Genomic DNA, 25,140 nt, shown 5'->3' on the forward strand with positions numbered 1-25,140 from the left:
ATTCCTGCTGTGTTATTACAGATAAAAAAAAAATAATAATAATAAATAACCTTCAGAGCTTTCCATTGCTTTTTTTTTTTTTTTTTTTCCACTGTTAAACTGGTCGGATTCTTACAAGTATACCTCGGCGTCCTCATCATACCCTATTTTCTTAATAGTATATATGTCTATGACTTCCTGCGTACGCTTTAAATAATAAATAAATTTTCTGTTTATACTTACAGACATTTTCTTTTTTTTTTCTCATAACCTGAGACCTTATGCGTCCCATCTACTAGAACTGGCCCACCTTCCCGTGGTGTGGACGAGTATCTAGAAGCAGCCTTCCTAAGAGGTCAGCATAACACAACATGCATTAACTACACGAACGTTACATTATTACACGCTGGCCTGTTTTGCAGAGTCTGTTCAACTTACAAAGAAACGAGGTGGATTTGAACGGACATTCTGGGAGCCACCCTACCTATACACACACATGTCCAACATATACTTACACATATTTCTGGCCTGTTACAGTGCTCTGTAACCATCACAGTGTACAAAGACGGAGTTGAACTTTCGTTCAGGTGCCGTCCTACATAAGATACTATACATGTCTACATACTCCGGGACGACCAAATGATCAGAGGAGTTCACAAGATAGGCAGAATACAAGAAACAGCACCGTATTTAGCAGTCACGGGCTTGAACCCCGGTCACTCAAGGCACGTGTACTTATGCACCCGCTCGCCTGACGACTCGGCATTTTAGGCATGCTGTCTTCTCTAATTGCATCTTAGACTGTCTTAATCCACTTTTCCTGAAACTGAAAACTAGTATATTTACTTTAAAAACTAAGGCCTCACTCGTCACCAACTCTCCTAACCTCCACCTCACCCCCAACCTTCTTGGCTAAGGATTTCTGTATTGTCAACCATATAGCACCGTTTAGATCAGTGGTCTCCAAACCTTTTTGGTCGCGCACCCTTATTTTACTTAAAAGGACTAGCGCGCACCCCGGAAAAAAAATTAAATATATAAATTTTATATATATTTTTTTTATTTATAATCATTTACATGGAAGGCATTATATCTAAAATCACAAATAATTTTAAAAGATCACAAAAAAATTGAAGTTCAAGTACAAAATGATCAGGAATCATTAATGTAACAAGTGTAGTAAATGTAACGCAATACTATTTGTTTTATTTATAAATAATTTGCATGGTATGCATTATATCTAGATTTTATTATTTTCTTTCTTAATTTTATTATCTAGATATAACTGGATATATTATATCTAGATTATATATCAGTGTGGGAAACAACCCTCACGATTTTTTATTGAGTATTATCTCGCGCATCCCACTTTTGGAGACCTCTGGTCTAGGTTACGGCTGACGTTACGCCCAGAATATTCCCTAACAGACTAACGTTACGCTAATATTCCTGTAAGTTACAGAAGGGGGAGGGAGACTGAAGACGAGGGGGGGACAGACAGTGGAACAGGCCCCCTGGTTACTGGGGGGAAAAGACAGAGATACGGGGTCATCTTCTCTATGGACCCCGTATCTCTATCTTTTTCCCCCAGTCTTCAGTCTCCCTCCCCTTCTCTAACTTACAACTAGCGTCCGAATCATCTCTAAATTGCTTGAGCCCTACACCCAAAAGCTTAATAACATCAAATCGCATAACTATTACTCCTTTTGGCTGATCCCTATCTATAGCGGATTTTTTTTTTTTTTTTTTTTTTTAAGTCCTTGCCACTGAAATCTCAGGAAATTAGGGGGCAGGACCTGCCAGAGTAAATAATTATAATACTGGTGTACCTGGTCTGCCTCCACGGGGAAACTTTGGGTCCCATTATCGCCCCAGCGGCTAAATGACCAAAGGAACAACGGTACACGACACTACACATATGTGTACAAAATCCATACACCTTTAAACCTCTGGCATTGACAGTGTTCTGTTTCACACCCACAACGTATACTACGCGGACATGGGAGAAACCTATGGTGCCGTTTGACATTAAACAAACACACTCTATTCTTGTCTCCAGTGCTTTCCCTAAACATGCCGATGTGTTGATAATAATTAATTGACTTAAAAAATTGGCCCTCATGTGAGCCTACCCCACCCATTAGGTGGGTAGGCTCATAGGAGGGACAGTGAGGGTGGTTCAAGCCCTCTTCTCTCAATTGCTCCAATTAATAAGGGCAGATTGAACTCTTCCATACTAAGGGACTTGCGGTTGCCTACCTTTAGAATATGAAATAAAACAAATAAAAACGACTAACTTTTATAGTAACTTATTTCGATAATAATAATTAAGGTGATTATTTTTAAAGTGAATTCTAAATTCTGTGGCTTTTCTTTAATTCCATTTGGTATCTGTTGCCAGTACCACATTCACGCCGTTGAATCTCCACACATTTCTCTCCCCATCCCCCCAAACACAAGCCGAAGTTAGAGTGACTCCAAGTGTGCGCAAGAACACTAGGAGCCACTTTTTATTGAGTATTGTCACGTTTATTGAGTATTATCACTTATGGTCACGTTAGCAAAGTAATTCCTTTCCTGTTTGATTACTTTTTTTTTCAAATCTAATGAACCGACTTTTAAATCGAATGTGTTGCCTATTTGCCTTTATGATTCGCATAATAAGCATGTTAATTAAGTGGTTGTATTACTGAACGATGACTTCAACCAGCCATCTTGCCGCGCTCTGTTTTTCAGCAGCAACAATTGTTTCTCATCCGTGGTTTGATTTTGATTCACGTTCCCAGGCGCTGTTGTTCTTGTTATGTGCTACGAGGTTCATAGTTTTTCTCGTTATATTTTCCTATTTTCATATGCTTTTTGATTTTTGTGTATCTATAATTCTTATGTTTTCTTTTCCCAAATTGTAATCACACGAACCAACATGTAAAACGTGTGACCATGATGAGTATTATTGTCCCTAATACAGTACTTGTACCGTACTTAGCAGCAATAAAGATTATTTATTTATAAAAGAACATTGATTTGCTTAAAGGATCGAAAATGCCGACTCCGCTCGATGGACATAAATCAGATATTAATTTTACGTGCACGCTCAATTTGTGCATGTTTATCATGTTTTTTTTTCCAAGAACGCTTAATTAACTCGCACATTAATAACCAATCTTGGAAAACTCATCGCATTCGATTATTTTTTATTTTTGTCTGTGTTGGCTGTGCGAAGTGCTGCTTTGTAAATCTTTAAAAAAGAAAAAAACTAACAAATAATGCAACCCCCCTCCAAAAAAAAAAAAAAAAAAAAACAATTCTGTGGGTTCATTCATCAAAATTTGCTTCAAATCAGTTTCAAAGTACCTCTTTATATCCATTTAGTTTAGGAAATTTTACATTCGGTTCTTTCCTTTCGAAAAGTAGACGTAAATCGGTGCCTTTATCGAGATAAAGATTTCAAAGACAGGATTTCTTTCATAAATTCGCTGGAGACGCAGAGACTTGTATTTTCGCTGGACTATAACTGTAAATGCTCATATTGACATAGTAAGAAATAAAAAAGTACATTTTATTTAAGAGGGATGTCGTAGCCGAATGATCAATAGCGCGAGTGCAGTAGCACACGTTATTTGAGCGGGCCGGGGTTCAAGCCCGTAACTGCTAAATACGATTAATATTTGTATTGATTTATTGTAAACTCCACTGACCTGGTGGTCGTGCCGGAGTATAAACAAGAACATTTTTTTTTTTTATATCATTCCGATTTATGAAAAACAGGGTGAGAAAGCTATGCCTGATAACTACCGGCTATTACTATACTAAATACAATCGCGATAATATTTGAACTCCTACTTTATAAATATCTTAGTTCGTACTTTCACCCTTTTATCAATAATCACCATTATGCTTTTCTTTCCGGGGAAATCAACTATTTCAAACCTAGCCTCGTTTTCTTATTTCCTACGAACTAATTTGGACAAAACATATTGATTCGCTTTTCCTTGATATTTCAGATGCATTTGACTCCGTCAACATCGATCTTTTGCTCTTCACGCTTTCATCTTATGGTCTACGATCCCCTTTACTGGATTTGCTTGATTCAATGCTTAGAACTATCCGTAATAATTGATGGTACTTCAACTCCCTTTACTGTTATTGAAGTCTCACCTTTGGGTCCGCCGTTTATTGTTTACCTTAATGATCTGTCAACTTTATTTCATTCCTTCAGTGTTCAGTGGCAACTCTGTGCAGATTGATATTAAACTTTACAAAGTTGTTTATTCTTCAACTGACAGCGATGAACTCCATTTCCTCTCACTCTGGCTCAATAAGAATAACTTTTTTCTAAACCCATTAAAATGTAAATTATGTCGCTGAATCGTGCGGTTAGACCATCCGTCTTTACTGATTGGTTGGTATCTTATTCCGATCTGATCTTCATCCCTCTTGCCATGTCGATCACGTGATATCTCAGACTTCCAAACTTCTTGGATTAATTAAGCGTTCTTCCTTGATTTTCAAGAGTGACAAGGTTATAATTGTTCTTTATAAGCAGCTTATACTTCCCATTTTTGATTATTGTGATATTATTTAATCCCAACAACAGGAATATCTTTCTCTCAGAGTTGAGAGAATTCAAATTAAATTCCTTACATTCTTATGATGTTTTCGAAATCCCCTTGTCTTTCACCGTCGAAACTATGGAGCTCTTTGTCGTCGCTTCAGACGACAATTCCCATGGGCGCTTTTTATCTACAATATCATAAACTCTGTTATTGATTCTCCATCTCTCCTTGAACAAATACCTTAAGTATACCCTGTTTGAATTCTTTTTTTAAAATTTCTTACTGCCTGTCTGTCCCTCGTACTCAAAACTTACTCGGAAGTCCTCTGTTCCGTTTCCTTCAGGTACCGAATACTCGCAATATTGATTTTACACTTAAACCGTCTATGTATAAGAAACTGCTCTTTAGTTTGTTTTGTTAATCCAACTCTTGTATATACTGTATTTTAATGCTAATGACTTTTGTGTTGCTTCTCTATAATTACTGGCGTTCTCGCCATCCTGTCGGTGAAAAGTTTGTAAATAAATTAATTTTCATCTGACTGTTGGTATTGTTCAACAAGCGGCTGAGTAGCGAAGCGCACATTTCTAGTGTTTCTCATGTTGGAGTACTTTCACTCCTGCCACTGGGGAAAGGGTAGTAATGTGATGAGACCCTGCTTATGACACGCAGTATTGACAATCAACTGCTGTTCTGGACGGGTACTTTTTGGAGGTGCGATATATCATTTAGAGGTTGTTTTGCAGGGCCGTTTTAAATTTCTGGTGATTAATGAATTTTCCAAAAGTTTCTGCATAGTCTAAACCAGGAAAAGGCATTCAATAAAATTGTCTTCGACAGTTTTATTGAGTGTCGCCTCTTTCCAACTAAACGGATCTACAGTTACAGCCAATATTGGCTACTTCCCTTTTCTGTTTACACTTTCAAAAATATAAACAAAAAGGGAAGCCAATTTACTTTTTTATTGACGCTTTCGTGCTTCAAAAGTCTGCCTCAAACTCGCACTCGTTCCATAACTCCGAAGAACGAAAAATAGGTTGCATCAGCAACGATTGATGCAACCTATCCTTTTCAAAGCGCTCGTTATGGTGATTTCACTCGTTATATCCGCTATTGCTAATACAGCGCCATACACTGACGTCGTAATAACGGACTTGCACTTGAATTGATTCTTATAATCATTCGATGAGAGCAGATAACCTCAGAAGGAGAAAACAGTATAAGTGATGCTGGTTGGTAAATATACCGAGGTAGGAGATATTTGAAAATAGGTGATGTGCAATGCACGAATATGTAATTCATAATACAGTAAACCAGAGGCGGATTTAACGGCGGGCGCGCGCCCTGGGCCCCGACTTCTGAAGGGCCCACGAAAAACCCCAACAAATTAGTTGAACATATTAGTTCAAAACTTTGTGATTATTATTATGCTATTATTAATTATATTATATATATATTATATTCAAACTTTATTGGAAATAAAACATTAATAGTACATAATATTTTTTATTTATTTAAAAAAATGGTTAATATGTATTTTTATTTTCCCTGTCTCTCTTTTTTTTAAGGGGCCCAATATTTCCTTCTGCGCCCGGGGGCCTCAACCGACCTTAATCCGCTCCTGCAGTAAACCTTCTAAAATCCGGCACTTTACAAACCGGAAATTTTAATAAAACAATCTAGTGACATTCGTATAAATGATCGCAATTTGTCTTCAAGGATCCGTTTAAAATATCGTTAAGAAACCATCTTAAAAAAAATGAGTGAAATTTCTTTCTTTGTAAGATGCTTGCAGAACTTTCTCGTCGTTTTAAATTGCATTAATACTGCAATGGTCTTAATTCTGGGAATCTGCAACCATTGCCCTGTTAATGCACTACTTTCAAACAGATTGCGTCTCCAAAAGATTCGGAATTTCTTTAAAAAAATGGGAGACTTATGGCAGCTTGGTACAAGTCTCTCATTAAGTAACTGGTGGTCTCCACTATGGGCCGGTAAACAGATGTAAGCTGCCATCTTGTATACATAATCAGTTTTCAAAGTCTGTAATATAGATGAAAGATCAATACCAGGGCAACCCGTTACCAAGGCAAGTTTGTTCTTCCTGTGATAATTAGCATTATCCATGCAATTTAAGACCTGGCCACAAAAAAAAATAAATGAAAGGACAAGATAGTCATTGAAAATATTTACAGATGGTAACTGAGATCAGCTATTTGTGCTTAAATTTGCTCCTCTAAAAGGTAGTATCGCTTTTGAAAATTCAGCACCTCCCAATCCTCAAGGACGTGTATAGTATTAGGGTCAGGCGCCACCTGTGGTTTCCCACATCTGCGCCATACGTTCGCTGTGAAGGAATACAGTACTACTGTAAATGCCAGAAAAGTGTTGTGTTGTATATGACATATTGCGTTAGGTTCTGTTGTGTGTCCTGGCATTTACCTGGTGGGACTCCACGTTTCCCGCACACACCACTAGGAGGTAGCCAGGCTGCCCATTATTCTCTGGCTTGTCTCCGCCAGAGCTTCCTGGAGGATGCCAGATTTAAACAACTTACTGTAATAATCATGCAATTATTCCTGCATTTCACAATTGCAATTTCTAAAAGATAATATAGATGTCAGCTGAAGAAATCTTTGCATTTTATTTCAGATGTCGGAATCCCCTTCAGAGCCAGTAAACATCCCACTGCGTCCTCGTCCGGAAAAAGGACTGGACCTGTTGTCATCGCCCACCAAGTCTCCGTATGGGTCTCCAGCGAGGCTCTTCCAGATTCCGAGTCCTATCATCACTCGACGGACCCGCACCTTCTCAGCGTGAGTTCGATTTTACTGGTTTTTTTTTTTTTTTTGTATGAAATTGGTTGTATTTGTACGCGAGGTAATAACGCCATTCGGAGCCCTGACCTGAGTTTGTCTGAATTCAGTGCTTTAACATAGTAGCCATTAGTCAGTTCAGGTTAATTAAATTTTGTTCGTTTTATCTCGACTAATTCCAAGTGATTTTAGTAAGAAAAAAATATATATATAAATAAATAAAAAAAAGAAATCATTAAAAATTACCCGAGTTGACGCCATTGGTATTTGTACAAACTTATCGTATTAATTGATACGATTAATAAGTTTGGATTTATTAACTTTCTATTTGAATAATGCGCACTCTAATTAAATTATTCAAAGGAAGATAGCTTCATTGCGTGATATCTTAAGATTTCTGATATATTCAGGTGACATGGTAATTATAAATAAAAATAAATAAATAAATTTTCTGTTTATACTCCGGGACGACCAAACGGTCAGAGGAGTTCACAAGATAGACAGAATACAAGAAACAGCCAAAAAACATAAATAAACCTGATATTTCAGGTTTATTTATGATTATCGTGTTATTTTATTATTCTCTCACCGCAATGCAGTTCTTACGGGCTACCATAGTGGGTTTTTTTTTTTTTTTGAGGGGGTGGGGAAGCGCTTGGTACATAGGGTACAGGGTTAAAATGGAAGAGAGCGCATTTTAACTAGTGATGGGCATAATTATTTCACTTGAATGAAATAATTATCAAATCAGTTTTTGCAATTATATGCCTATCACTAATACTAACTAACGCCAGTTCTCACAAGGAAATATTAACTAACACGTTGAAGTGCTTCCCCCCTCAAATTTCGTTCATTAACCATGTACTGTAAAAAAGATTTAAAAAGGGGGGAGGGGAGGAGAGAAGCCGCTGATCAAACAACCGTTGTAGTCGAGCAATCGCACTATTTTCTAAATTTAGTAACAGATTTGATTTTTTGAAATCTTGATGGCTGTATCATAAACTGTATAATACAGAGAAATTAGTAAACGTAATTCACAAAAAATTGGTAGATCGATTTGCTACCAATTGATGGTGGCATAAATTATTGTAATGGAAGGAAAATAGAATATTTGGGTTAGGCGAAGAAAAGAGTTGAAAAAATATAATAGGGCCGAGATATATAGGTTTATATGTTAGTTGGCTCGTAGAACAGAGCGATGATTATACAGTTTTATGGTGGAATTAATGGTGGTCCCTTCGGTGTGCGAGGTTAATGAACTCAAAGCACGTTCGACAGAAGCTTATTTAAATACAGAGGTTAGTGAACTTTGTAACGGTGGCCCCAGCTGTGACATTATCGCCCTGTTGTGATTGTTGGTTTGGCCGTCTTACAAATGGGGCAATTTTTATTCTTCCACTTTAAGTTTGTTTAAGGAGGCGGCAAGGTCCAGTAAGCGTTGTTACCAAGATGAATGGGGGGGGGGGAGCTCATTTCGAGAGGTCTACGCACGAAATGCAAAAATTGTTTAAATTATTTGGTAACCGCTGTCTTTCCACGGCTGTAATACAGTTCTTTACTTAATGTTGCAACACAGAATGCTGTATTTTCATTTTATTTTGGTCCATTTATTTTTCCATCGTTCGAGTATACTGAATTGGTACAAATGGAATTTTCACAATTGCACTAATTGTTCTTTAACTAGTAGGAACCCCATTCATAACGTAATTGAATTTTATTTACTTATTTGTACATTTACAGCGAGGGAATCTTAGAAGCAAGGGAACAAATAAGAAAATGTCTAACATACGAATCAGTTATTTAGATCGATAAATGTTAATGATTTAATTTAAATACCGGTGTCGTGGTATTTTGTCTGCATTGCTAGATAATTTCGTTCTGTTGCCGCTGGTAAGTAATTTGTACAATACCGTCTTTCACAAATACGGTATTTTTCTTTTTACCGGCGTACATATAGTATCAGTACAGGAAATAGGGAGGTGAAAAATTGTTTTGAAAACCAAACTGTAATATCGTTAATACACAGAATTTTGAAAAATAAACTTACTACACATTCTGTTCCTCTTTTGGCTTAGCATAAAGGAAACAAAAGCCACACAAGCTTTCCTTGATTAAGAAGAACTAAAGAAATAGTGTGTTTATGGTGATTTTTAAGCATTTTAGAATTATTTAAAAACCTTTTCTTTTTATAGTTAAAACTGAAAAGAAAAGATCAAGTCCAGGAGTGATGACGTAAAGAAATGTAGCTGAAAAGCTATTACATTAAGAGTGGAGGGGAAAGTGATAACATGTGGCAAGAATGGATTACTATATTATATTACAGGATTATTCAAAAGAAGTAGGCAGATTAAAAAAAAAAATGTAGAAATGAAAATTGTGCATTTATTATTGTGTATCAGTGCACAAATGGGCAGAGAATCTCTGGAAGAATCTCCTACAGGCGTTCAAAATGAGCCCCACAAGTCACATGGCATTCAGTATTATAACAGTTAATTAATTACTTATTTTAATGGAATTTATATTAAATTATTTAATTCAAGATGCCTCTATTATTATATTTTACAGATCAGAAAGAGCTCTAGCAAATCCTACACAGCATGGCAAAGTTAAATATTTCTGTCGTCAGAAGGGCCATGGCTTTATCATACCAGACTCTGGAACTGAGGATATTTTTTTCCACATTTCAGAGTAAGAATGTTATTTAGATCTTTGTTAAATGTCTAATGTGTATGTAACAAAACTGATATGAATTTGTGCAGCAGACCAACGCAATAGTCTTAACTTTCAAACTGAATTAAGATGAAAGTATACTCGGGGCCAGCTCAAGGGCCTATGGTCACCCTAGGCCACTTTGACTGATTGCACCCTTCTCCCACCGATGCGAAGATTTTCATTTTTCAGAATGATTCATTCTACATTTTATTTTCTTACAAAAAGTAAGTTATATGTAATATAACACTAAATTAAAAATACAAAATAAAACTTCGTAAGAACTTTTAATTCAAACGAAAAATCAAACTCTCAAGCGCACAGTATACAAAACAAATGTCTACAACGTGTTAAAGCACAACTTTTTGACATTTATTAAAATTTTGACAATTAGACATTTACAATAAAAGTTGTGCTTTTATTGTAAATGTTGTACTTTAACATGTCTACAACATGTTAAAGTACAACTTTTTTACATTTATTAAAACTTTTGACAATTAGACATTTAAAGTAAAAAATTTTGAGCTTTTATGGCTGCAAAATTTATTATCATATCTTCCAAATCAAGCTCTTTCAACAATACCCGTTCAATTAATAGCATTGATAATCCATCCAATCTTGAGTCATTGTTGTCCTTAAATGCATTTTTATTAATTTTAACTATGAAAAATTCCTTTTTGCACTGCCACAGAAAAAGGTAATATCAGCAAAATATGCAGAGCTGTGAACAACTTAGGTAGTGAAGATGTAAAATTTTTTCACAAAGAAATTCAAGAATTTTCATAAGGATAGCATTAGCATTGGCACATGATGCAAAAAAGCAAGCTTATATAGCATCAGCCAGAAAAAAAAAAAAAACCCTTATTTCACCCATCCAATCACTCCAAATGTTTGTCAAGTTCTGCCTTGAATCTATTTAAGCTATCAACTTCTACGACAGATGGAAATTTGTTCTACCTGCTGCCTAAAGGCAAACTTCCACACATCTATTAGCATTAGCATTAGCATTAGTAGAGGCATTTGATGCAAGAAAGCAAGCTTATGCAGCATCAGCCAAAAAAAAAAAAAACCCACTTCCACTTCACCCCTCTGTTCGTTCAAAATACCTGTCCAGCTGAGCCTTAAACTTATTTAGGCTATCAACCTCCACCACAAGGGATGGCAGTCTGTTCCACCAACCAACCACCCGCTGGCTAAAGGCAAATTTCCGCACGTCTATCCTACATCTGTCTTTCCTCAATTTGAATTTATGCCCTCTCAGGTGATTTTTCTGAGCTAGAGGAAGAATCCCATCAGCATTGAGCATGCTTAAACCATTCAAGGCTTTATACACCTCTATCAGATCACCTCGCTGGTGCCTAGTCTCCAGACACTGTAATTTGCAAAACTTAAGCCTTTCTTCGTAAGAGCACCCCTTTGTTCCATTCACTAATCTTGTTGCCCTTCTCTGTACTCGTTCCAGCAGCTCTACATCCTTCTTGAAATGAGGCCTCCAGACCTGTATACAGTACTCTAGGTGTGGCCTGACCATTGCCTTATACAATGGAATAATCACCTCCTTATCCCTGCTGGAAAAATTCCTGTATATCATTGACAATACTCCATGAGCTACTCTTGCAGCCCATCTGCACTGCTCAGAGAACTTCATATCTGCCTGCACAATCACCCCCAAGTCCCTTTCATTCTCTACCACTGTCAGTGTAGTACCACAGAGTTGATACGTTGCTCTGGGGTTGCTGTTTCCCATGTGTAGTACTTTACATTTGTCAATGTTAAACTTCATTTGCCACCTCTCAGCCCATCTGCTCAACCTTTCCAGATCCTGTTGCAGCAGCATAGTGTCAGTAGTGTCCTTGACAACCCTGCCAACCTTTGTATCATCTGCAAACTTGGACATTAAGCTTGATATACCATCATCAATATCATTTATAAATACAGAAAACAATAATGGACCCAACACTGAGCCCTGAGGGACTCCACTAATAACATTAGTCCACGATGAGCAGTGTCCATTGATTACCACTCTCTGTCTTCTCCCCCTCAACCACCCCTTTATCCATAGCAGCAATTTGCCTCCAATGTCACACTGCTCCAATTTGTGTAGCAGTCTTCCATGTGCAACAGTATCAAAAGCCTTTCTAAGATCCAAGTATATAATATCAAAGTTATTCCCTGCATCCAGTTCTTTTGTGACTGCATCATAGTATCCAATCAAGTTGGTCAGGCAAGACTTCCCCTTAACAAAACCATGCTGTGTCTGAGCTATAACTGAAGTCTTGTCTAAATGATCCTGCAGTGCTTCTTTAACCAGTGCCTCCATTAATTTTCCTGGAACAGAAGTTAAGCTCACAGGTCTATAATTACTTGTGTCAGCCTTTGATCCTCCTTTGTGAATTGGGGTCACATTTGCACATTTCCAGTCTATGGGTACCTCCCCTGAGTCCAAGGAAGCTCTCATAATTATGGCTAAGGGTTTGCTTACTTCCTTTGCTGCCTCCTTTAATATAACTGGATAGATCCCATCCACCCTGGGTGCCTTTCTTGTGTTTATCTTCAACAGTTTCTCCTCCACTTTACTCCCAGTTATTTCAAGATTCTGTAGCTTACTGCTAGAGTTGAATACACCTCTGGCATTCCCCTTGCTGAATAACTCCTCATGTGTGAATGTCGATGCAAAATATTCATTTAGTTTGTTAGCTACCTGAGCAGGATCATCAACAGTTGACCCATCAATATCAAGTGGACCAATCTGATTCATCCCCTTCCTTCTAGAGTTTACATAAGTAAAGAACTCTTTGCTGTTTTTCTTTGCATCCCTTGCCAAGGATTTCTCGTAATCTGCCTTCGCCTGCCTAACCTCCTTTGTAACTTGGTTGCATATCAACATCTATCCTACAACTGTCTTTCCTGAATTTGAATTTATGCCCTCAGGCGATTATTCTGAGCAAGAGTAAGAATCCCATCTGCATTGAGCATGCTCAAACCATTCAAGGCATTATACACCTCAATCAGATCACCTCGCAGGTGCCTAGTCTCCAGACACCGTAATTTTCAAAACGTAAGCCTTTGTTCGTAAGAGCAACCCTTTGTTACATTCACTAATCTTGTTTCCCTTCTCTGTACTCGTTCCAACAGCTCTACATCCTTCTTAAAATGAGGCCTCCAGACCTGTACACAGTACTCAAAGTGTGGCCTGACCATTGCCTTATACAAGGGGATAATCACCTCCTTATCCTTGCTAGAAAAATTCCTGTATATCATTGACAAGACACCATGAGCTACTCTTGCAGACCATCTGCACTGCTCAGAAAGCTTCATATCTGCCTGCGCAATTACCCCCAGGTCCTCTTCATTCTCTACCACTGTCAGTGTGGTACCAAAGAGTTGATACGTTGCTCTGGGGTTACTGCTTCCCATATGTAGTACTTTACATTTGTCAATGTTAAACTTCATTTGCCACCTCTCAGCTCATCTGCTCAACTTTTCTAGATCCTGTTGCAGCAGCATACTGTCATTAACAACCCTGCTAACCTTCGTATCGTCTGCAAACTTGGACATTAAGCCTGATATACCATCATCAATATGATTTATAAATACAGAAAACAACAATGGACCGAACACTGAACCCTGAGGGACTCCACTAATAACATTAGTCCACGAAGAGCAGTTTCCATTGATTACCACTCTCTCTCTTTTCCCACTCAACCATCCCTTTATCCATTTGCCTCCAATGCCACACTGCTCCAATTTGTGCAGCAGTCTTCCTTGTGGAACAGTATCAAAGGCTTTTCTAAGATCCAAATATATGATATCAAAATTATTCTTTGCATCCAGTTAATTTGTACTATATCATAGTATCCAATCAAATTAGTCAGACAAGGCTTCCCCTTAACAAACCCATGCTGTGTCCGAGCTATAACTGAAGTCTTGTCTAGATGATCCTGTAGTGCTTCTTTAACCAGTGCCTCCATTAATTTTCCGGGAACAGAAGTTAAACTAACAGGTCTATAATTACTTGTGTTGCCCTTTGATCCTCCTTTGTGAATTGGGGTCACATTTGCACATCTCCAGTCCATGGGTACTTCCCCTGAGTCCAAGGAAGCTCTCATAATTATGGCTAAGGGTTTGCTTACTTCCTTTAATATAACTGGATAGATTCCATCCACCCTAGGTGCCTTTCTTGTGTTTATCTTCAACAATTTCTCCCCCACTTTACTCTCAGTTATTACAAGATTATCTAGCTTACTAACACTAAGTATCTTATTTCATTAAATAAATCTCTTCACAATATATCTTTTTCATTTTCATCTGTTAGAAGCATTTCCCAGTCGATGCAATTTTTTAAAAGTTCATTGTCATCCATCCTCTTGCATTTACTTATATTTTTAATAATTATGTTTAAAAATCATTCACTTGATTTTTTAAAAAACCCTGTGAGATCACCTTTGCATTTATCCATAAATGCATCATTTTCTGTTTTTCTCCTCTGATTTTCTACTCCAGAAAGTTTCTTTTTTCTAAAAATTTTTTTGGTAATTAATCAACACTATAAAAAAATAAAACACAATGGCAAGACTTGCTTTTTTGAAGGACAGGTTCAATTCCCATCCAATATTTTTTTAATCTCATTAATTTTTAAATGAACTAAAAATTAAATGAAAAAAAAACAAAAATTTATAAAAAAAGGAAACGAAATAATATTAAATAACATTCATTAAACACTTATAAATATTTAAATAATTTTAGGTTTTAGGGTTAATGCTTTTTACAAATTTAATAGAATCTACTCGATGAGGAAGCTTACCAAGTTGTTGTTGTTTTTTTTTTTTAATTAGTTATAAACAACATGCCTTACTGCCCTGCAGGTAATAACCTCATGAAAAAAGAAACAGGTAAAATAAGGCATGGGATAGATGGAAGATGACACTGCACGAACAGAAGCTTACAAAAATCCACTAGTCTATTTAAAGGTAGTATCTTTGAAGGGACACCTTTCTACCCCCTGCGGTTTTGAAACTTGACCACTTATATAGTTTTGCTGTTACTTTATTCCCCATGATGTAATAAATGGACACGATGGGGGTCCAATTTCAAGGTTTAGAATGGCATATTTTTTTCAAAAATACCCTGTCGGTAGAACTGAAAAGCACAAAATGCATGGGGAATATATTGAAGTATACATTTGTGAAGAACTTACACTCTCGCATGATTGGAAGCCTCACACTGGCCAAACAATTTGATGTGTCTCTTAGACACATTGTGCCCAGTCTCATTACAAAAAAGCATTGCATGCGACGAAGGATTAAAAAAAAATTGACTGTTCTAATATGCAATGGTCTTTGTTGAAAAGGCATAGCAATGCAGTATTATGCCTGTAAATTACACAGAATATATTATAATATGAATATTCAACAATAAACATGTCAGTAAGTAAAAAAACAAAGTTCTGCAATTAAATTTCTTTGACCCTATTTAGTCTCATAAATAAATAAAGCAGTTGCAAATTAAGATGGTAGAAGGCTGTTTTGAAACATTGTTTAAAAATATGTAAAGTAAAACTAACTCCTAAAAGTTTTAATTTTGAATTTAATATTGTTTGTTTTAACATTTTTTTTTTTCATGTGTTATTGTTTTAACATAACACATGAAATATACACAATTTTTCTTGTGGGCTTTGTTTTTGGGAGGAGCAGGGGCATTGGCACCCCTTAAACCTTGGCAGTCCTAGGCCAGTGTCTACTCGGCCTTACCCTAAAGGGCCCTGAGTATACTGCATTAGTGCCTACTTTAACAACTTTTTAACTATACCAATCACAGACTTTCAACACAACTTATTTTTTAATGATGTAATTCATATAAATATAATCATCATATAATATAATCCTTATTACTGGGCTCTGTTAGCTCAAAGAACACTATAAACATGCTATTAATATTAATACTCAAAAATAAAAATGTTAGGGCAATTTTTTTTTTTTTTGTTTTTCTTGCAAAAATTCCATTTCCATCAACAAAGTGGTCAGCATTTCTGGAAATGGGTAATAGAACTTTACATATGTGCAGGTTAATTCAGCCAAAAGAAGCACTTATGTGGGGGGGGGGGGGAAGGTTCACTTTGTGTCTAGTGCTTAGATTAGGTCCCCTCATGGGTGGCACAGTTGGTAGTAGAATTGCAGTCCTCCCCACACCAGGTGGAAAAGACCTGAGTTTTATTCCTGTCAATGGTGTGAGGAATTTTTATGGGCTATTTTTCACAAAATGGCTGAGTTAGTCTGCCTCAGACAAAAATAGCATGGTTTTTTTGTCCAGCAAACAGAAAATTGACTGCAGAACACGTGCAATTTGCAGACAATATATACACACCACAATATGGCCTTAGGCAGAGGTGTATTGCTAAAAAAAATAGCTTGTCAATTAACTACAAAACCTATGCTTTTTTCATTTGCAAAAATAAATAAGTCAAAGATTAGAATATTTGTTCAGTATTTATTTATAACTATTAAATAAAAATTTCAAAAGTAAAAAACAGACAAAAAATTTAAAAAATCAGAAAAGAAAAAAAAAAAAATGAAACCAAAAACCTTCAAAATAATATAAAAAATACCATTCAGAAGAATCATAGAAATTCCCATACAGGATCGATTACATATTTTTGTGTGACTGCCCTTTTTGTTTGTTGGTCAACAACAGAACAATGAGACCGCAGAAAGTTCGGACATAAAAATTTGGATTCCATAATTCTGATGGTGGACAGTGTAGTTCAATAAACAACAAACTTGCCACATGTTTAGATTACTATTAATATATATTTTTAGTAGCAATGGGTAAAATAGATATTATTTCTCCCTCCCCTTTGATTATGACATTTAGAAAAAAAATACTGGAACATCGTCCCGGTGCATTCCGGCCTGAATACACCACTGTGCCTTAGGCACAGATGCACCTAAAACCTACAAACAAGCCCACGTTGGTTCTTCTTTACTAGGCTAACGGGTCGTGCCCTTCCCTCCTCCCAGTGGGGCTGGAAATATACCTTGGTGGTTACAACATATACATTAAAATGCAAAGAATATTTAGTAAACAATTAAGGTATTTTGCCTGTTGCCCGTATTATGACAGAGCTTGAGCTTACACTCATTGAAACAACCAAAATGCAATCCATGAAGCAACTGAAAGTTATTGAATTTTAGTTGAATATAATCACCAAGAAGGGCAGACCTGTTATTCATTAGAAATTTAAAAAGCACATTTGTGGTTTTGGATTTATTATTAACATAAAATATACACAACAGGCCGCACCCAGTTAAAGTGTATAACAGAGGAGTAAAATACATGAAGATATAAAGATTGTGCATAAGCAAATAAATAGAAGAATAACACACAATTACAATGATAGTTCTATTCAGATGGGAAAAGTCCAATTCAAGGAAATCAAAGGAATTCACGACATCATTAGTCCAGTATCCTGAAGAGAATCTCAGAAAGCAGGCAGCAGCAGGAGGCATCGCACACAAAATTAAAAGAACAACTTCCACCTTGTACACATCCATTAACCTGCTCCAGATAGTTCTGTAAAAAAACTTTCTTGTCCATAGCCATATCCAGATCATATTTGTTCGTTAGTGTCATAGTTCTTTTGAAGGAGTTCTTGGAAATCGCTGTCCTAGAGTTACTGATGTAGAAAGTAGATCTCTAGTAGCCACTGCTGGAACATAAAGATAAATATGGCAAAGAAGATCAAGCAGGTAGGTTGAACCAGTGAAGATGTGATAAAACTGCTTTAGATCCACAACAGTTCGCAGAGTTTTCAAAGATTGAAGCTTGAAGTAAGAGCAGAGATTCGGATAGAAAATCCCATGGTAAAATATGGGATTATGTCTGGAAAGATAGTGGATGAATTTAATTTGCAGGGATTTAATTTGCTGTATCAAATATGTGTAGTGTGGGTTCCATATAGGAGCAACGAACTCCAGTACAGGGAGCACAGTTGCTTTGAATAAGAGCACAGAGAACTCAGGATCTCTAAATCTGTAGGTCTGCCTTTTGATGAGGCCAATTTGTTTTTTCACTTGATGTAATATATTCCTGATATGTTTTTAAAACCCATATCCAGCTGTAAAGGTAACTCCCAGATCTTTAACTTTTAAATAATTTATTAAATGAGTAATTTATTAAGGTATGTGGAAGCAAACTTCCAACTGAAAACAAGTTTTGTTATTTGTATAATATAATCCTATTATATTGAGTTCAGTGGTAAAACTATTATATCTCTAGATCCCTCTTCACAATGGGGGTAGTTTGAGGGGCCCAATGGCTGATTTGGTATGGTTGTTAAAGATCACATGGGGGCAGTCTGGTAGGGAGGGATTTCTAGTTCCACCATGGTAGCTCAAAAGCAGGAATTTAGTAAAGAAATAAGAAAATAACTATTCTGCATTTTTTTTTTCTTTCTTTTGACCTGTTTAGGTCAACTCTGGGATAATGTCATAGTTTCCAAAGTGAGTATAAGCTCAAGCTATAATCAGCTTGGGTGGCTGTAAGGTCAATATCACTGCTCAAGCTGGAGGGGCAACAGTGACCCAAGACAGTAAACAGAAACTTTCACATAGTTCAAAGTACAGTAAACCCCCGCTATTCGCAGGGGTTACGTTCCTGAGAAATGTCGCGAATACCGAAAACGCGAATACTGAGTTATGGCTCCCATAGTAATAAAGGGGTTCCATTCCAAAGTATGAAATATATAAGAAAACTAGTCTAAAATTTTGTCTATGTATGTATTATATGTACATAGACAATACATAGTGAAATGCAAGCATGAGGCATCGAAATGAAAATAAGAAACAATTTAATATTAAATGTAATATTTATTAGAAATTTCAAACAAATCTTTCAAACCAGCGTCTTTGCTAGCTAAAAAACTTATCCCGCCAGTGCTATCACCAGTTTCGCTAAAGTGTTGATAAAGTTTTGCCTTTTTACGAATGATGAGTGAACTTAACGGAATTTTATTTTGAGTTCGGTCTTCTATCCACAGATTTAAAGCTTTTTCCATTTTTTCTAATTTAACATCACGAGTGACAGAATTTTTGAAGCAATTAGTGCATTTTCACGGACACTATGGCGGATTTTTTCTTCCGATTTCTTGATTGATCGTACCGTTGACTTATTGATTTTATAATGTTTTGCCACTGAGAAGACACTTTCACCATTAGAAATTTTGTCTAATAACTCAATTTTATTTGCTAATGTCATCGCCTTCTTTGATCTTTTCACATTTCTCTTGTTATTCGTAGCCATATTTTTGTACGGGTTAGAAAGAACTTGTCCACAATAAAGTCACTTTGTTCTGTTAACACACTCGAAAGTCTGTTTTACACTGCAAAACGGTAGATTTATCACTTTTGTAAGCATATCAATTTATAAATTGATAAATTTATTCAATTTATAAGCATATAAATTAAAAGCAAATGACGAAACCTTCCATGACAAGCACATAACACATACTGAACAAGGATTAGCGAGAAACATCCACGCTCGCGATTTTGTCACCCCTCTCCCCACCCACTGAGCGCTGTTTTGACCGGGAAAGATAATTTTAGCCACGCCCATGTTTTTTTATGGCGGAAAATGTTCACGGCGCTTTAAAATTCACATTTTTTCATTTTATATTAAATCAGCGACCGCGAATAGTGGGGGTTTACTGTAGTATTATTAGTTATAAACTGTATCAGCAATGAGATACACTACTCATCCAGTTCTATTTCAGGTTCAGCAGAAGATATATTCTCTTTCTATGAACATGAATTTGACTTCTGTTAAGGAAATGATTTGGCTGATATTGCAGTTTAATCAGTAGTACCCACATATGATCTTGGCTTGTCAGACCTCTATACAGACTGCATAATACATTATACTTCCAATTTCAAGATTTATGGTATGAACGGACTGCAAATAAAGAATGTAATACAGGAATCGTAAAGACATGGTCTTCTCGTGTTTTTTTCTACTATGGGCTAATGACTCTCTTATGTGTGAGTCTTGTGACACTATTCTAACAATTGGATGTTTTATCTGAATGTCTGGACTTTTGTGCAGTTTTTTCTTTTAGCACTTTTAACCATATACTTTTCTTACTTTCTTTTATGTCTTAAACTTGGATTTGTAACATGGCTTAAGTTTCCAATGTGCCATAAAACCTCAAATCATCCATCCTTTGTTGGTATTTAAGGACTTTTTCAATCTTTGGCCCAAGTGTATGGCTCTGCATATATGTAAGGTTCATGATATTGTCATTAACTAAGAATATTAAACATATATATGCCTTTATATTCTGTGTGTAATAAAAAAATGTTATGCAAAAAACTTTTTTTTTTTTTTTTTTTGTATACTGTGTTGCACATTAGGAATAATTGTATTTGTTCTTGCAGCATCGATGGTGAATATGCTCCTCGTCCAGATGATGAAGTATCTTACAAGATATGCCCTGTTCCTCCCAAAAATGAGAAACTGCAGGCAGTGCATGTGGTGATTACAACTTTGGGACCAGGTACACACGAGCGTTGGGACTGTCCTCCCTCGCCTCATTTTGATTGCCCTTTATTACATAACAGCTGAAAAAGTGTGATAAACAGTCAGACATTATTTCTCCTTTTTTCTAATCTAATTATACTGTGTAAAAAAAATGAAGGTTGATTGAGGGCGATGCTGACATTTATTTGTGATTTGTAGAGTATTAATTTTTATTTCTTTATAAGGTTAACTTAACTTATAGTAAGAAAATAATAATAATAAATTTTCTTAACTTCAGCATTTAAATCAATTATGATGGAGATAATGAAGTTTGGGTTAAACTGCTGCACATAATAAAGTGGTAAAAGGTATAATGGGAATCATAGCCAAGCAGTTTTTCTGTTATCAAAAAGACTTCTGATTAGGATGTGTAATATCTGTGCTACTTATTTGTAGAGAAATTAGAGAAAATAATACTGATAGCCTACTAAGGTAATTGGTAAAATTTAATTTGCATGTTAAAAATATTGATTTATTCTTGCACAAGTTTGGAATTAAGAGTGACTTATTTCACTTAATGCCAGTTGATGTAAGTAAAAAAATTGGTTCTCATTTACAATGTATGAAATACATGGTAAATGCAGGTTACATTAAGCAAATATAAAACTTCTTCTGTAATTTAACAGTGATGTAGGTACAATATTTTAAAGTAATATTGTTCTGCTAACACTCAGAATTAATGACTATTGGGGGCCAGTATAATATTGTTTTGGACTTTAATATATTTTATCCAAATTCATATTTCTTGGTATGCCATGGTGAAAGTGAATCATGATCAGCCTCATTTCCAGGTATAATTTCCTTAAATTGTTTTAAATCCACAACTGAGTTCAAAATGTACATGTGAATTCTTCAGCTGAACATAGTTTAAAGGTATCTTTACTTAAGCTGGCACTTAAGGGAAGAATTTTTTGTTGTTGTTGGGAGATATTAAGAATATTCTATTATAGTCAGGATGGCAACTATACGTTTGCCATAGCATCATGTGATAGTTTGAAGGATGACAGCACTTCCACTGTGATTAGAAAATACTGACCATTGTTTATTGGTGATTTTGTTACTGTATTTTAACAGAAATAATTAAAAATTCAGAAAATTTTATACTTGCACACTTTTGCTGAACTTTTATACATATATAAAAGGATAGCTATTTTGTATTTACATATCTTTTTATGAAATGAATGCATGCAGTCTTCTCATTTGTGCAGAGCATATAAAGAATTTTTTTTTATATACAGTTTCAAGCTATATAAATATTCTTTCAGTTCATCCCTATGTAATTCACATACTAGATGAACAAGATCTCTCTCTCTCTCACACACACACACACACACACACACATACACCTCTCTTAAGGTTCTTTTTGGAGTTCTGCAGGGGTTCTTTTCTTTGCTTCCGTCACACACTGTTTTCCATTGTTCTGAAACTGTTCTTTGCAGTTTGCAAGACATCAGTTCAAGGATAATAATGGAAAAAAAATTTCCAAAATTACATAAGCATTCCTTTGTTATAAATAGCTTTAAATAATCAAACACGAGGTAATTTTGCAGCATTTCGTTCAGATTGCAGATACGGATTATCACCACCAGAAATGAATCCAAAATCCCTCCAAAAAAAAAAATAAAAAAAAAATAAATAAAAAAACCATTTGAATTCAGAAAGTTAAAGGCCCTTTCCCCTAAAAAAAAAAAGGGGGGGGGGGGCAGTATTTACACTATTTTATTTAAAAAAAAAAAAAAAAAAAAAACTGGATCTTCTTTAATGATAACTGGATTTGAAACTGCATAACTCAATTTTTTAAATTTAAAACAGATAAGTTCTACTGATGTAATGATCAGTAGAACTAAGAATATTAAATAATACAGATATATATATACAGGGTGTCTCAAAAATATTGGTACAAACGTTTAGGGGAGGCAAGTAACATCTAAAGGAATGTGAATCACATAGGAACCCATAACCAGAAACGTCACGGGAAAGTAGTAGCAGAGGCACAAGAAGCAGAAATGACACAAGACAGTAATTAGTGGCAAACATTTATTTGACATAATATTAACAATGGAGTACAAGATGGATGCATTTCATGATGTTACAACAGATGCTCGAAAGTTCCACCATGAGATGCGATGCATGCATGACACCGACGCAGCATGGATTGGCGGACACGGTTGAACACACCTGGAGTTTCTTTGACAGTAGCAGCAGCGCAGACGAGTCTCGCCATGAGATCCATTTCCGTCTCCACAGGCAATTCATACATGACGGCCTCCACAGAAAGAAATCAAGGTTCGATAAATCAGGTGAGCGTGGGGGCCAGGCAATGGGTCCACCATGGCAAATCCATTGATGCCCATAATGCCTGTTCAAATAGTCACGAACACACCTTCCAGGTGCCCAGTCATGTTGAAACCAAATGTTGCGTCTCACATTTGCTGGAACATCGTCAAGTAACCCTGGTAGAACTTGTTCAAGAAAGATCCGATATTTAGCGGAGTTCATGCAGGATGGTAACAGGTATGGGCCGACTAAGCAGTCACTGACCATACCTGCCCACACATTTACTGCAAAGCGATGTTGTGCCACATGGTGGTGCACACCGTGTGGGTTGTTATGAGCATTGTGCTGATTGAATAAGCCTTCCCGAGTGAAATAAGCCTCATCCGTGAACAAAACATAGGCTGGAAAATTCAAGTCTTGTTGAACACTTTCTTGGAGAAACCACTGAACAAAAGCCACACGTGCAGGATGATCTTGGGGGAGCAGTAACTGAACCCTTTGGAGAAGAAACTGATGTAAGGGATCGTCGTGCCAGACATGCTGTACACTGCAATGAGACACTCCGAAGGCCGAGGAAACAGCACATGTGCTGGTAGTAGGATTATTCTGGACGGCATTCAACACACTTTCTTCCATAGTGGGAGTTCGCGTCGAACGTGGTCTGCACGCACTATTCCTGTTACCTCTAAATGACCCATAATCGCACAAATTTTGATGCACACGCGCAAACAAACCGTGGTCCAGTACATGTCTGTCTGGGAAGCGTTCTCCATAAATTCGTTGAGCGGCTTGTCCATTGCCCTCTGCTGCTTGAATGAGTAAACCAGAAATTTTCCCTCTCGTGAACTGATGAACAGCGCCATGTGCCGACTTACGGTGACGTTTCCAGTTATGGGTTCCTATGCGATTCACATTCCTTTAGATGTTACCTACCGCCCCTAAACGTTTGTACCAATATTTTTGAGACACCCTGTATAAGATAAGTAAAATAACTCCTAGTTTTCTCCTCACTCAAATAGCAGAAACTAAATAAAAATAGAGTAAATAATAAAGTATAAATACAAGTTTTTCCAGGTGACAGAAAGACTTGACAGAAGTCTTTCTTGACAGAAAATACATGGCAGATAACAGCTTAAATAGCAAGAGGGGAAAAAAAAAAAACCATCCACTTTCATTTTCTTTCATTTATTACATAAAATGGTTTTATCATTTATTTGTTTATTTCATAAAATATCTTCCAAACAGAATATAGAGTGGAAAAAAAACCAAGCATTTTTGCCAACTTTGTCAGCAAGCTGACAAGGCAATTTGAATTTTTGCATGCTGAATGATTTTATGAAATCTAACATTGAAGTACTTAATAGTTTCATGTTTAACTTTATAACTGTGACATTTTTTTCTTAATTTTAAGCAGACTTAATAAAAGTTTCTACTATTTCTGCATCCACGCTTAATATATATGCAAAAATGTGCAATATTGCGTTCTTAACCATTATTTGTACTGGAAAATGGGGGGGGGGAAGAAACGCTTAATTTCATGTGTATATTTTACGCTATAACTTTCTTTTCTTTGCTATCAGTAGAAGTAATATATATAATTTTTAAAATATTTAAAATTTTCTTAATTTAAAAAGTAAAAATTAAGACAAAGTATTGAAATTGATTAAGAAAAGATTATATATATATATTGGTATACAGCAAGAGGAATTCAAAAAAATCCATGGACTTTTTTTTTTTTTTCTCCAATAAATAAAAAAAAAAGTTGTTCATCTGACAGGAGTAATATGACCTTTACTGCACCAAACTGGGACGTGAACACTGCTGGATTAAGCATCAATTTGTGTTAATAACATGTTTTTAACAGTTTATGCTCTCTCTCTCTCTCTCTCTATAAAATTTATGTTTTTAAGAACTTCAAAGAATTTTCCAACACAAAACAGCATTATGCAACAAATGCCCCCCCCCCCAATCTAAAAATAAAAAAGCAGCAGTCACTCTTTTTCATTTTCTTAATATTCATTGTTTCCACAAACTGCTTTTCATCTGGCTTTACAAAATAAAATTAAGAATCTCTCTGTTTTTTTATGTTTAATATTGTCATGTTTATACACCCAGTTTTGAATACTTATATCATAAATGTAAAATAAACATAGGATGAGCTCTTAGAGCTGCAATCAGATTTGAATTTTTCCATGAAAAACACTATTGAAACCACTGATCTGAAAATAAAAAAT

General features: G+C 36.0%; 1 protein-coding gene across 1 annotated transcript in view; it reads left to right on the forward strand.

Annotated features, from left to right (window-relative positions):
* The window catches only part of LOC150086333 (calcium-regulated heat stable protein 1-like), a 148,513-nt gene extending 126,783 nt beyond the window's left edge, over positions 1-21,730 (forward strand). The window contains exons 2-4 of the mRNA XM_090371308.1: positions 7,188-7,351; positions 9,917-10,039; positions 20,488-21,730. Of these exons, the coding sequence (XP_090227434.1) occupies positions 7,188-7,351; positions 9,917-10,039; positions 20,488-20,674 (474 nt within the window). The 3' untranslated portion in view covers positions 20,675-21,730. The remainder of the gene's footprint in view (positions 1-7,187; positions 7,352-9,916; positions 10,040-20,487) is intronic.
* Positions 21,731-25,140: the final 3,410 nt, after the last annotated feature.

Source organism: Mastigoproctus giganteus, chromosome 4 (genome assembly GCF_048544385.1).
Source record: "Mastigoproctus giganteus isolate SK-2022 chromosome 4, ASM4854438v1, whole genome shotgun sequence".
Taxonomy (NCBI): domain Eukaryota; kingdom Metazoa; phylum Arthropoda; class Arachnida; order Uropygi; family Thelyphonidae; genus Mastigoproctus; species Mastigoproctus giganteus.